The sequence below is a fragment of the Anomaloglossus baeobatrachus genome, chromosome 8 (assembly GCF_048569485.1).
Source record: "Anomaloglossus baeobatrachus isolate aAnoBae1 chromosome 8, aAnoBae1.hap1, whole genome shotgun sequence".
NCBI lineage: Eukaryota > Metazoa > Chordata > Amphibia > Anura > Aromobatidae > Anomaloglossus > Anomaloglossus baeobatrachus.
In genome coordinates, this window is record NC_134360.1 from 246,406,082 (window position 1) to 246,420,670 (window position 14,589).

Genomic DNA, 14,589 nt, shown 5'->3' on the forward strand with positions numbered 1-14,589 from the left:
ATGGTATAAACACATTGTAGACAGAGGGCGATGATAACAAAATGTCATCCGTTCACAGCAAGCGCAGCAGTCCATCCCGCAGAACGCCTCGCAGGACATCCATGCCTTCTCCACCACCACCCTGAATGATATCATGAAGTCCTTCTCTGACGTCAGTGCCATCCGTGTGGCCGGCGGGTACCTGCTGATGGTAGGGATCGATGCTTTCACCTAATATTTGCAGTGATATTGGCTCATAGGGAACAGAGTTAGTAAATCGTCTGCTCTCCCCACAGTTGGCCTATGCCTGCGTCACCATGCTGCGCTGGGATTGCTCGAAGTCTCAAGGAGCGGTGGGTTTGGCCGGCGTCCTCCTTGTGGCTCTCTCCGTAGCATCGGGGCTTGGACTTTGCTCCCTTCTTGGCATCTCCTTCAATGCCGCAACAACCCAGGTAATTAATTAATCCTTAAAGGTGTTGTCCACTACTTTGACATTGATGGCCTATCCCTAGGGGTACTTTGCACGTTGCGACATCGCTACTGCGATCTCGTCGGGGTCAAATCGAAAGTGACGCACATCCGGCGCCAGTAAAGTCTAGATGCACCGATAAACGATCGCAAAAGCGTCGAAAATCGGTGATCTGTGTAGTGTCGGTCATTTCCATAATTTCGCTTCCGCGACAGGTACGATGTTGTTCCTCGTTCTTGCGGCAGCACACATTGCTGTGAATGAAGCCGCAGGAGCAAGGAACATCTCCTTACCTGCGTCCCGCGGCTCCCGCCTACAATGCGGAAGGAAGGAGGTAGGCGGGATGTTTATGTCCCGCTCATCTCCGCCCCTCCGCTTCTATTGGCCGCCTGCCGTGTGATGTCGCTGTGACGCCGCGCGACCCGCCCCCTTAGGAAGGAGGCGGGTTGCCGGCCAGAGCGACATCGCAGGGCAGGTGAGTGCATGTGAAGCTGCCGTAGTGATAATGTTCACTACGGCAGCTATCACAAGATATCGCAGCTGCGACGGGGGCGGGGACTATCGCGCTCGGCATCGCTACAATCGGCTAGCGATGTCGCAGCGTGCACAGTACCTCTTAGGATAGATCATCAATGTCTGATCGGCCGGGGTCTGACACTCTGTACCCCGCTGATCAACTGTTCTCGGACCTGGTGCTCAGTTCCAGCACCGCTTTGTCTTCTGATAGCGGCCATGGCCGGTACAGCACATCCGCCTCCTCTTCAGATCAATAGGAGGTGGATGTGCAGTACCCGGCCACAGCCAATAACAGAAAACGGAGCATCGCCAGAACTGATCATTTCCCGCCACATGCTGCTCCCGCCGCCTTGACCGAGAACTGCTGATTGGCAGGGTGCGGAGTGTAGGACCCCGGCCGATCAGACATTGATGACCTATCATCAATGTCAGCGTAATGGACAGCCCCTTTAAAAGTTAATTGCACACTGTGCAGTTCATCGAGGACTCCTCAAAATCTTATAAAATGTTTTGTCTCTTCCTTTAAAGGTGCTGCCATTTCTTGCGCTTGGTATCGGCGTGGATGACATGTTCTTGCTGGCGCACGCTTTCACCGAGGCCGGCCTGAGTACCCCATTAAAGGTGAGTGATCAAATTTACATCCATTAAAATATCCACCGCTTTAAAAACCACCGGCTGACGCTGCCACCACCGACACCTACAAGGCTCATGGATGTGTTTTTTTTTTTCTATTGTAGGAAAGGACCGGCGAGTGCCTGAGACGCACGGGTACAAGCGTGGCGCTGACGTCCATCAATAACATGATCGCTTTCTTTATGGCGGCTTTGGTTCCAATCCCAGCGTTGCGGGCGTTCTCCCTGCAGGTAACATTACACAGTGAAACATTTGCAGATAAGGGGTGAGGGGGTCCGTCCATCTCCAGTGACCCTGGAGGGTAGTGAAAGGAGAGACAGCATCAGAAGTCTCTAATGGGAATTGTCCGAGCTGCTCAGGTGAAAGGTGACATCAGTACAAAGGCCTTGGATACATTAAGATGTCACCTCCCTGGGGGCTGGCGGTGGTGGGGGGTGGGCTGGGACTTTCTGGGTGGTCTGTGAGATAAGGATGGAATGGAGACTACAGGATGTGTCCACCTAATTATATACAACACCAAGCCTGGAATGTGAACTGAAGAAACGTTCCAGAAGTGATGAGAATTGTCGGAATGATATATCTCCCATGCTTCTTCTATTTTCAGGCGGCTATTGTGGTTGTGTTCAATTTTGCGATGGTTCTGCTCATATTTCCTGCCATTCTGAGCTTGGATCTCCAGCGTAGAGAAGACCAGAGGCTGGATATTCTCTGCTGCTTCTACAGGTAGATCATTGACCGTCTGCTTATTATTCATGGGTCAGGATGTTCATCTCATGGCGAAAGGTTTGTGACTTCCGGATTCTTGTTTGTAGCCCGTGCTCCTCCAGAGTGATCCAGATCCAGCCTCAAGAAATGCCCGACGCTAATGACAATCACACTTACCATCCATCATCCTACGGGAACCCCACCATCACTACCAGCACCCATATCACTACCACCGTCCAGGCCTTCACCCAGTGCGACTCATCTGGGCACCATGTGGTCACCATCCTACCACCAACCTCCCAGATCTCCACGTCGCCCTCCGTCATTGTCCCTACTGTGGACCCTTTGGGGTCTCAGGTCTTCAGCCCCTCCAGCTCCACCCGAGATTTGCTGTCTCAAGTGAATGAAACGAAAGGAAGGCGCGAGTGCGTCCCTCTTCCCTTCCTGAAGTGGAGCCTGTCTGAATTTGCCCGTGAGAAGTACGCGCCTCTACTGCTGAAACCGGAAATGAAGGTGAGTTATGGGGCCAAACGATTATTTAGATCTAGCGAAACCTGAAGATTTGCCTGTACTGAGGCCACTGCTGCTTTTCTTTCTAGGGGATCGTGGTCGCTCTCTTCATGGCCCTTCTAGGCCTGGGCTTGTACGGGACCACCATGGTTCATGATGGCCTCTACCTGACCGATATTGTCCCTCGAGAGACCAAGGAATACAACTTCATCTCCGCTCAGTTCAAATACTTCTCCTTCTACAACATGTTCATTGTTACAAAGGGAGGGTTTGATTACCCCAAGACTCAGACATCCTTGTACGAACTCCACGAGTCCTTTGGCTCAGTCAAGTACGTCGTCCGAGAGGAGGGAAGAGACTTACCCAAAATGTGGCTGCATTATTTCCAAGACTGGCTGAGAGGTGAGGACCAAACTGTATTATAATGTAGAAGGGATAAGTCAGAGATGGTGGGACCACCCAGGACGTCTTATGGGCATAGATAGACCCACGTGACGTTACCTTTATGTGAAGGCCATTGTCAGGACTTCACTAGACTTTTGTCAGGTGGTTTGTAAATTCAGGGTTTTTTTATTTTATCCTCATTTATAATACATTTTCTTTTCCCTCAGGCCTTCAGGATTCTTTTGACAAGGACTGGCAGTCCGGCCGCATCACACAGGATAATTACCGCAACGGCACAGAAGATGGCATCCTGGGTTACAAACTCCTCATCCAAACAGGAAACAAGAAGGATCCCTTTAATATTGATCAGGTATATATATATATTATTTAGGGGCCCCTTTATTCAATAAATAGCTATCGACCGACAGCTATATATCCCGACTACTGTATTCTCTACAAGAAAGCCGGTGTCAGACTCCTCTAGTGTTGGCTTATCTCGTAGAGAACCAAATTGAACCTACCCGATCCTTAACTCCCCCAACATCATCTGTCGGAAGACCCCCTATACACATTAGATTGTCAGACAATATTGGCAGGTCAGGTTTTGCCCACATTGGTCTAAGATGTATGGGGGGATGGTCTTTACTCTGTGAAATGTACAGTCTTCTACATACTTGTAAGTAAACTCAGTGGTTAGCACTGTAGGAAGGGTGGCTCAGTGGTTAGAACTGCAGTCTTGCGGTGGCTCAGTGGTTAGCACTGCAGTCTTGTGGTGGCTCAGTGGTTAGCACTGCAGTCTTGTGGTGGCTCAGTGGTTAGCACTGCAGTCTTGTGGTGGCTCAGTGGTTAGCACTGCAGTCTTGCAGCACTGGAGTCCTGGGTTCAATTCCCACCAAGGACAACATCTGCAAGGAGTTTGTAGGTTCTCCCCGTGTTTGCGTGGGTTTCCTCCAGGTACTCCGGTTTCCTCCCACACTCCAAAAAACATACTGATAGGGAATTTAGATTGTGAGCCTCAATGGGGACAGTATTGTCAACGTATGTAAAGTGCTGTGGAATTAATAGCGCTATATAAATGAATAAATATTATTATATTATTATTATTATTATTATTAATAAATTCCGTTCCCTTAATATGGTGGTTCAGTGGTTAGCACTGAAGTCTTGTGTTGGCTCAGTGGTTAGCACTGCAGTCTTGTGTTGGCTCAGTGGTTAGCACTGCAGTCTTGTAGTGGCTCAGTGGTTAGCACTGCAGTCTTGCAGCGCTGGGGTCCCGGATTCAAATCACACCAAGGACAACATCTGCAAGGAGTTTGTATGTTCTCCCCGTGTTTGCGTGGGTTTCCTCCAGGTTCTCTGGTTTCCTCCCACACTCCAAAGACATACAGATAGGGACTCTAGATTGTGAGCCCCAATGGGGACAGTGTTGTCCAATGTATGTAAAGTGCTGTGGAATTAATGGCGCTATATAAATGAATAAATATTATTAATAATATATCTTTATTATTCTTCTTCTCCCTGCGCAGCTGACTAGTCGGCGACTGGTGGACGAGCACGGCCTCATCCCTCAGGATGCTTTTTATATCTACCTGACCGTGTGGGTCAGCAATGATCCCCTGGGCTACGCCGCCTCTCAGGCCAATTTCTACCCTCAGCCTCCAGAATGGATCCATGATCGATATGACACCACAGGGGAGAATCTGAGAAGTGAGTTTTTACCCTGAGTGGATTGATATAAGCAATTATTTTTGTGAAGAATTAAAATAATCCATGTCTCCTTCCCTCTAAGTTCCAGCTGCAGAACCTATCGAATTTGCCCAGTTCCCCTTCTACCTGAATGGTCTACGCCAGACGTCCGATTTCATCGAAGCCATTGAGAGCGTGCGCTCGGTGTGCAAGGAGTTTGCGGAGCAGGGGGTGTTCAGCTACCCCAGTGGGTACCCCTTCCTCTTCTGGGAGCAGTACATCGGTCTGCGGCACTGGTTCCTCCTGGCCATCAGCATCGTCCTGGCTTGCACATTTTTGGTGTGCGCCCTCCTCCTCCTCAATCCGTGGACGGCCGGCATTATTGTAAGAGCCCATAAAATGCTGAATTATCAGAATGAGGCACGAGGCGCTGCGGCCGCTGGATTAACCTTCCCCCGTCTTGTGCTCTAGGTTTTCATCTTGGCTATGATGACGGTGGAGTTGTTTGGCATTATGGGATTGATTGGCATCAAGCTCAGCGCCATTCCTGTGGTCATCCTCATCGCCTCCGTTGGCATTGGAGTAGAGTTCACGGTTCACGTGGCATTGGTAAGTCGCTCGCTCAGCCATTTCTGCTAATATGTGTAGATCAAAGGATGGAACAGACAACGGAATGGTTAATAGTGCCAAATCAGGGTACAACCTGGGGGTACGGTGTTACTGAGATTTCACAGTGTGAATACAGCCTCGGGGGTATATTTAGGAAGGTTTTTCAATTTTATTTCCAAAAATTAATCTTATTTTTATTTTGCCTGCAGGGATTCCTCACGGCCATTGGTGACCGGAACCAGCGCTCTGTTCTTGCCCTAGAACATATGTTTGCCCCGGTTCTGGATGGCGCTATATCCACGCTCCTCGGGGTGCTGATGCTCGCAGGATCCGAGTTCGACTTCATTTTAAGGTATAGTTCTCTTTTCTTCTTTTCGATGTAGTGTGCTTGATTACGACATGATATATAGCGTTACACTTACTCTGCCTTGTGCCATTTGGGCTCAGCATCAGGTCAGTCCTTGATCATTTAAAGCCCCTTAAAGAGTACCTATGCTTTAGTTTATTTATCTTCTAATTTACGATGTGCGATTAAATGCCCTGCAGATCAATGGGGTCCAAGTGTTAAGACCCCCACAGATCAATCAAAACACTTGTCTGGAAGAAGGACTGCTCTACTTCTGCTTGAAAGATGTAAGGCTATGTGCCCACGCTGCGGAAAATGCGTGGAATTTGCCGCGGATTTTTCGCGGAAATTCTGCTGATTTTTCAACAATCTGCAGCACAGCTACTCCCCAGCCATTTCTATGGCATTTGGAAACTGCTGTGCCCACGCTGCGTTTTTTTCCGCAGCGGAAATAATGCGGATTTCCCTGCGGAAAAATCAGCAGCATGTTAATTATTCCTGCGGATTTACCTGCGGATTTTGCCCATGCAAGTGAATGTCAAAAAAAGCAAAATCCGCAACGAAATCCGCGTCAAATCTGCGTCAAATCCACACCAAATCCACACCTATGCAAAGGTGCAGTTTCCGGGGGAATGCTGTGGATTTAGCTGCAGAAAAATCCGCGGATACAGAGTCCCGTGGGCACATAGCCCTAAGGCCCAGTGCCCACGCTGCGGATTTTGACGCAGATTTTCAGAAATCTGCAGCAAAATCTGCATGTCCATTGTGAAGCCAGCAAAGTCTATGAGAATTCAGAAATGCTGTGCCCACATTGCTTATTTTTCCCTTGCGTATTTGGTGTAGATTGGGTGCAGAAAAATAGAATTCCGCACCAAGTACGCAAGGGAAAAATACTCAACGTGGGCTCAGCAGTTCTGAATTCTCATAGACTTTACTGGCTTCAAAATGGACATGCAGATTTTGCTGCAGATTTCTGAAAATCTGCATCAAAATCTGCGTCAAAATACGCAGCATGGGCACAGGGCCATATACTGCTCTGTCAAGTAGAAGCAGATAAGGCAAGTGTCTTCAGTTATCAGTGGGGTCTCAGAACCCAGACCCCCCGCAATTTTCAGTGTGAATTTACCCTATGGATGTGTTCACACTGCTTTTTTTATTTTTTTTTTTTCCCCCCGGAGGTCAGAAACATCAATTTTTCAAGCAGAAGACGCTTCAGGAATTTTGTCATTTTCTTTGGAGTTTTGTAATCCTGAAGCATCCCCTTTTTTGGCATCCTTTGGTCGTTTCCTTAGGGCTTTTCCAACATTTTTGACCATTCACGCTCAAAAAGAAAACTGGACCTCTTTTTGAGCCGTCCCATTGACTTGCATTAAGTATAGAGCGCCTATAGGGAACTGTCGGCTTTTAACAGCATTTTATTAGCGGTTTTCAGGTGGGTTTTGGAGCAGACTGCCTGTGCGCATAGTGCAGTTTTTGGTGCAGATTATCTTCCAGTTTGTTGCCCAAATCTGCATATCTATTCTTATCCCAGCCCAAGAGAAATAAGAAATGCTGTGCGCACTTTGCTTCTTTTTTCCTTGCAGTTTTTGGTGCAGAAAAAGAAGCAGCATGTCAATTGTTGGTGCGTTTTTTAGCCCTTTCAGCCATTGAATTCATTAAAGAAAACGCACCGAAAATGCAGCAAAAAACCATGCGTTTTTTTGTGCAGAAAATTTCTGCACAATACCCTAAGGCCTTGTGCGCACACTGCGTTTTTACCCGCGTTTTTGCTGCAGAAATTTCTTGAGAAAATGGTTGTAACCTTTCTGCAGACATTCCCCAGCAAAACCTATGGAAAAAAAAAATTAGCTGTGTGCACACTGCGTTTTTTTTCTCAAGAACATTTTTTCTGCAGAATTTCTTGAGAAAAAGAATGAGGATGTCACTTTTTTTCCTGCAGGTACCTGCTTTTTTTTGCCATAGATAATGGTAAAAAAATGCAGGGACCAACCTGCGGAAAAAGCGCGGTAATAACGCATGTGGTTTTTGGTGCGTTTTTTGACCGCAAGTGTGCTAATCTTTCAGACTCTCGAGAAATTTCTTGAGAAAAATCCTTTTTCTAGTGTGAACAGAGCCTTAGACTGAATTCATGCATTTATTTTTTTTTTTGCACCTCCTGCAAATCTTTAACCTTGTGGCGCATTCTGCGCTGTGTGGCCATGTAGAGGTTAACTTGACTATTTAAACCCCTCGTAGATTGACAAAGTTTGACCTTGGGGTCGGGGCTGCGTTGGCAGAAGATTAGAGCCCAGGGGGCTCCGTGTTAAAAAGACGCAGTGTCTGAATCTGATCCAAGAGCCTTCTTCAACCTGGGAGGTCTTGTTTAGAGGAGCAGGGAGGCGGGAGACAGAGCAAGTCCTGACTGATCAGGAAATAGCACAGCGATCCCTCATGTAAACAGACATTCTGTGCACAGTTTGGTATAAACAGCTGAAGTCGCTCAGAGATCTGACTCCTTCCCCCCCACAATCCTAAACTAAACACTCAATGAGAGAGATTACTGCACCCAACATAAACATCACATCCCACTTCTAAGAACTCTGCTGATTCACATCTTGGAACAGCGGCCACTTAACCCTTCCTCCACCACATGCATATAAGTGGCTAATGTGGTGCCGGCGTCATGCTGCCCCCCTTTTCCACCCCCCCATCACGAGGACCACCACTAAAGGTCTGGACAGACCTTGCTCTTGGCACGGGGACAGGTGACCCAGTTCTGCTCGCGTCAACCTTCCAGTTTTATTCTGTGCCAAGAACGCTTCTCCTTGTGTCTATCCTGCGCTCTCACGCTGCGTGTGACACTCTCCCCCATCCCCCCTGGGTCAGAATGCAGGTTGTAATGGATGGATATGGGGGGGAGGGAGAGGTCAGGACACAGGGGCACCCCCCACTGACGGGGAAGGAATCCCCAGGGAAGCAGCAGGCTCCTATGCTCTGACTTAGTGAGACTGGCCCTTTAACTGTGCGGTGTTACCCATTCAGCAATCAAGTCAGCTTGCTGGGAGTTGTAGTGCAGAAATAAAATATTTTGCCCTATTGTAATAAAAATGAACGCGGGACCCCCTGTGACGATATCCCCTCTTCTCTGCAGGTATTTCTTTGCCGTGCTCACGATTCTCACCATCTTGGGGCTGCTGAATGGACTTGTTCTGCTGCCAGTGCTGCTGTCTCTGATCGGACCCCCGGCGGAGGTGAGTCCTACGATGAGATATTTTCTAAGAATGCCGACCCTCTATCATCTGTGTGATATCGCTGACCTAATGCTATTCCTCATATTCATAGGTGACCCCTGCAGACAACAGTAACTGCCTCCCGACCCCCACACCGGAGCCGCCGCATCTCAACCACCACGCCTTCTACATGCCGCACAAAGCCGGAGGACAAGGGGGCTTCAGTGACCCCGAGGACTCCTCAGAATATTACTCCGAGACCACCGCAACATCAGGGATGGAGGAAGACGATCCCCAACTCTACGAGCGCAGCCCATATATCATCCCCCCAAAACCATCGCACATCCTGCTGGAAGCCAGCAAGAGCCCCTCGTACCCCAAAATCATGGTAAGTAATCCAGAGACTAAAGCATTCATGAAATACCAGTAAATCAAATGCAATAGCACAGCGCCACCTAGTGGCCATTCTCTAAAGGAAAAATATTGCATAAATGTAAAATATTTTATACAAGTTGTAAGCAGCTGTAAGTGCCTCCTAGTGGCCATTCTCTAAAGAAAAAAATATTGCATAAATGTAAAATATTTTATACAAGTTGTAAGCAGCTGTAAGTGCCTCCTAGTGGCCATTCTCTAAAGAAAAAAATATTGCATAAATGTAAAATATTTTATGCATGTGGTAAGCAGCTGTAAGTGCCCCCTAGTGGCCATTCTCTAAAGAAAAAAATATTGCATAAATGTAAAATATTTTATACAAGTGGTAAGCAGCTGTAAGTGCCCCCTAGTGGCCATTTTCTAAATAAAAAAATATTGCATAAATGTAAAATATTTTAAGCATGTGGTAAGCAGCTGTAAGTGCCCCCTAGTGGCCATTCTCTAAAGAAAAAAATATTACATAAATGTAAAATATTTTATGCAAGTGGTAAGCAGCTGTAAGTGCCCCCTAGTGGCCATTCGCTAAATAAAAAAATATTGCATAAATGTAAAATATTTTATGCATGTGGTAAGCAGCTGTAAGTGCCCCCTAGTGGCCATTCTCTAAAGAAAAAAATATTACATAAATGTAAAATATTTTATGCAAGTGGTAAGCAGCTGTAAGTGCCCCCTAGTGGCCATTCGCTAAATAAAAAAAAATTGCATAAATGTAAAATATTTTATGCAAGTGGTAAGCAGCTGTAAGTGCCCCCTAGTGGCCATTCTCTAAAGGAAAAATATTGCATGCATGTAAAATATTTTATGCATGTGGTAAGCAGCTGTAAGTGCCCCCTAGTGGCCATTCGCTAAATAAAAAAAAATTGCATAAATGTAAAATATTTTATGCAAGTGGTAAGCAGCTGTAAGTGCCCCCTAGTGGCCATTCTCTAAAGAAAAAAATATTACATGCATGTAAAATATTTTATGCATGTGGTAAGCAGCTGTAAGTGCCCCCTAGTGGCCATTCTCTAAAGAAAAAATATTACATACATGTAAAATATTTTATGCATGTGGTAAGCAGCTGTAATTGCCCCCTAGTGGCCATTCTCTAAAGAAAAAATATTACATGTAAAATATTTTTTGCATGTGGTAAGCAGCTGTAAGTGCCCCCTAGTGGCCATTTTCTAAAGAACAAATATTGCATGCATGTAAAATATTTTATGCATGTGGTAAGCAGCTGTAAGTGCCCCCTAGTGGCCATTCTTTAAATAAAAAATATTGCATACATGTAAAATATTTTATGCATGTGGTAAGCACCTGTAAGTGCCCCCTAGTGGCCATTCTCTAAAGAAAAAAATATTGCATTTATGTAAAATATTTTATGCAAATAATAAGCAGCTGTAAGTGCCCCCTAGTGGCCATTCTTTAAATAAAAAAATATTGCATTTATGTAAAATATTTTATGCATGTGGTAAGCAGCTGTAAGTGCCCCCTAGTGGCCATTCGCTACATAAAAAAAATATTTATTTTATGCAAGTAATAAGCAGCTGTAAGTGCCCCCTAGTGGCCATTCTCTAAAGAAAAACCATTGCAAACATGGAAAATACATTTTATATGTATTAAACAACGTCAGATGATTAAAACTTTGTTACTTCCGTTACAGTTGGTAAAACCTTGCAAAGAAACCCAAGAAGAAGTCATCCAGGACGGAGCAGATACGACTCTACAGGACATGACCCGGAACAACAATCAAGATCCTAAGGACTCTCAGGAGCCTAAAGACTGGAGAAAGCGCAACCAGGGGTCTGCATGGGCGAAGCAGCCCCCCAATTCCAGGACTCAGTACAGTAGTAGGCCTCAGGGTCACAGAACTACACCTCCAGCCTACTGTACAAAGGTGACGGGACCCAGCGGCTCCATCACCACCGTCACCGCCACGGCCTCTGTGACTGTCGCGGTGCATCCCAACTTGCCGGGAGCTGTGCGGGCGTACAGCCACGAGGCCTACGAGGACAGCGATACGGACTGTATGGAACACAGGCCCAAATGGGTCAGGAGTAAAAAACGGCGCCCGGAAGTGTTCGAGCTGGAAGATCTGGAGCAGAACCAAAGCACGGAGCGATCGTCTGTTGTGCGCTAGGTCAGTATATGGAGGCAGGAGACATACTGCCATCAAGTGGCTGTCAGTAGTACTGCAGTCATCACTCGTGACTATTACTACTGTCTGACGCAAATATAATCGCTCTGTGGTCGCCATCTTGAAAAACATTACGGTTATGTGCGTACTGGGCGGTCTTGTGCGTTTTCAGGGTGCGTTTTTTGGCTCAAAACTGCATGACTTTGCTTCCCCAGCAAAGTCTGAGACTTTTCATTTTTGTTCTCCGCACACAACTTTTTTTTTCAGCTGCGTTTTTGAGCTTAAAAAAAAATGGACATGTCAATTCTTTCCTGCGTTTTTCTGTGTTTTCCCCCCATGCAATGCATTGGAAAAACGCAGTGATCAAAAACGCACCGAAACGCGTGCATGCATTGTTGCTGGTGCATTTTATTTTTTGCGCACTTTTGCCGCAGGTACGTGTTTTGCGTTTTTGTGCGTTTTTACCTGCAAAAAACGATCAGTGCGCACATAGCCTAAAGCAAAAATCCATCAACCACAAGCTTAATACTTTATGCACCTATTTAAGAACCTCCATTTAGTTTATGGTAAAGTTGCACTGTTTTAACACATTTTTTTTTTCTTTTTCAGAGGAGCGTGCCCTTCAAGATCCTGCATCTTTGTACATTAGCCCCAACTCCCGGAGCCGTCTACAAGGAGAGAAGAGAATACTAATCCGATTAGATCAATCAAGTATTAGAGACTGCGAGCGACTATTATAAGAAAACGTCTATTTAATAAGCTGATAACGTACTGTAGATGCGGGGGAGGGGAGGGGACCCCCCAAACCTTGCCCTGACCCCCTCCTCCCATCCAACCTTCTATGTCTAGTGCAAATCAGACTCACCAGTTTTGCTGCTATGTGTTAACTCCTTTATTGCTGGAGTAGTTTTTTTTTGTTTTCTTTTTTTTTTACGCAGTGTTCCTTTATTTTTGGGAAATTGGAAGAAGATGTTAAAAAAAAAAAAAAAGCACTTTCCTTCCGGGAATTTTTTTTTTACTGATTTCCCTCATCGACGTTCTAGTGCTGACTTTTCGTTCCTCTGTATCAGGATCCATAATTGGCTGTCATTTCAGATACACGCTGCATCTATGCAACATATTCCCGCCCCCCCATATTTTTATGATCCCTACAGTTTGTTACAAATGTCTCAAAGGTCAATGGAAAAAATTTCTCAAAGGTCAATGAAAAAAATTACATTTTGGAGCTTTATAGTGTCACTTTAAGGCGATGTGCCCACAAGACACCGTACCCGCGGATTTAGCCGTGGAAAATTCGTGGATTTATCTGTATTGTCTAGATAAATCCGCAGGTTCTAGCAAGTACAGACACTCCCCATGTTACCCTATGGGATGTGGGGAGTGTTGTATCAATGCTGCGGTATGTGCGACTGCGGAAAATGCTGCGGATTTCCCGCAGCCGCGCGTAACTGCATGTCTATTATTCATGCGAAAATATCTGCGGAATTCCCACTCCTTCGCTATGGAGATACAGGGCGGGAATTCCGCAGGAATTCTGCACGAAATCCGCACCGTTTCCGCAGGTTTACCGCAACAATTCCGCAGAAATACTGCAGCAATGGATAGCTGCGGATTCCGGGGAGCAGCTGCGGTAAACCTGCGGCAAAATCCGCAGGTACATTGTCCCGTGGGCACATAGCCTAAAGGCAGTCTTTTGAGAGTCTTTTTTGGGGGGGCTTTTTAGAAGAATCTTTTCCTAAATCCTCCTCAAAAACTCTTGGAACATTCACTTCTATGTCAAATCCACTTTGTTGTTCACACAAAAGTCTGTTTTTTGGGGGGGATTTTTTCCTGGACAGGTTTTGTAAAACTCATGGTGGAAAAAAAAAAGTTCTTGTTACCTCTTTGAGGTTTTGTCCAATCAAAAATTGTACAAGAAAAAACACTTCAGGAAAAGAAAAACTCAAAAAATTTGCAATTTTTTTTTAAAGCTTTTTTTTTCAGACTCTGTTTTGGAAGCGGATCTTCTCCAGAATCCTCCTCCAAAAATGCTTCAAGAACAGTTGGAAAACTCTTCCTATGGGAAATCCCAATTTGTTTCTCATATGAGGAGTTTTTTGGAGTATTTGTTTACCCCTTTAGGCCATGTACGCACTAGAAAGTGACTTTTTCTCAAGGAAAATCCGGACCCTCTTAAAGAATCCCGCACATGTGGCAAAAAAAAGCGCACCAAAACCGCAACGAAATCCGCATGCGGTTTTACTGTGGTTTGGTGCGTTTTTGCCGCGGATTTTCCGCAGGTTGGTCCCTGCAGAATTTTAACATTTTCTATGGCAAAAAACGCAGGTACCTGCGGAAAAGAAGTGACATGCACATTAATTCCGCAGCGGAAATTCCACGAGTAAATCCGCAGGTATAAAAAAAAAGCAGTGTGCGCACAGCATTTTTTAAAACCCATAGGTTTTGCTGGAGAATGACTGCAGCAATATTAGACACATTTTCTACACCAAATCCGCGGTAAATCCGCAGCGTGCGCACATAACCTTAGAAGGTTTTAATAAAATTCCTGGTGGGAAAAATAAATGTATATCACCTATTTGAAGTGGATCCCGATGGAATCCATTCCAAAGTAAGATCTGGAAAGCAAAAAAAAAAAAACTTCCCTAAAAAAGAAGCATTTCTGGAGAAAAAAAACCTCCCCCCCCCCCCAAAAAAGAAGCGTTTCTGGAAGGAAAAAAAAAACAGCTCCAAAAAAGAAGCGTTTCTGGAAGGGGGAAAAAAAAAAAAAAAACGTTTCTGGAAGAAAAAAAAAAACCTGCTCCAAAAAAAAAAAAAGAAGCGTTTCTGGAAGAAAAAAAAAACCTGCTCCAAAAAAGAAGCGTTTCTGGAAAAAAAAACTTCCCCAAAAAGGAAGCGTTTCTGGAAGAAAAAAAACCTTACCCAAAAAGGAAGCGTTTCTGGAAGAAAAAAAACCTTACCCAAAAAGGAAGCGTTTCTGGAAGAAAAAAAACCTTAC

The 14,589-nt window shown here is 45.6% G+C and overlaps 1 protein-coding gene across 1 annotated transcript in view; it reads left to right on the forward strand.

The window, feature by feature from the left end:
• Positions 1-14,262, forward strand: part of PTCH2 (patched 2) — a 46,773-nt gene extending 32,511 nt beyond the window's left edge. The window contains exons 9-24 of the mRNA XM_075320511.1: positions 59-190; positions 276-431; positions 1,493-1,585; positions 1,702-1,827; positions 2,202-2,320; positions 2,410-2,815; positions 2,902-3,214; positions 3,424-3,566; positions 4,723-4,903; positions 4,986-5,266; positions 5,354-5,491; positions 5,701-5,843; positions 8,968-9,067; positions 9,159-9,434; positions 11,121-11,597; positions 12,204-14,262. Of these exons, the coding sequence (XP_075176626.1) occupies positions 59-190; positions 276-431; positions 1,493-1,585; positions 1,702-1,827; positions 2,202-2,320; positions 2,410-2,815; positions 2,902-3,214; positions 3,424-3,566; positions 4,723-4,903; positions 4,986-5,266; positions 5,354-5,491; positions 5,701-5,843; positions 8,968-9,067; positions 9,159-9,434; positions 11,121-11,597 (3,084 nt within the window). The 3' untranslated portion in view covers positions 12,204-14,262. The remainder of the gene's footprint in view (positions 1-58; positions 191-275; positions 432-1,492; positions 1,586-1,701; positions 1,828-2,201; positions 2,321-2,409; positions 2,816-2,901; positions 3,215-3,423; positions 3,567-4,722; positions 4,904-4,985; positions 5,267-5,353; positions 5,492-5,700; positions 5,844-8,967; positions 9,068-9,158; positions 9,435-11,120; positions 11,598-12,203) is intronic.
• Positions 14,263-14,589: the final 327 nt, after the last annotated feature.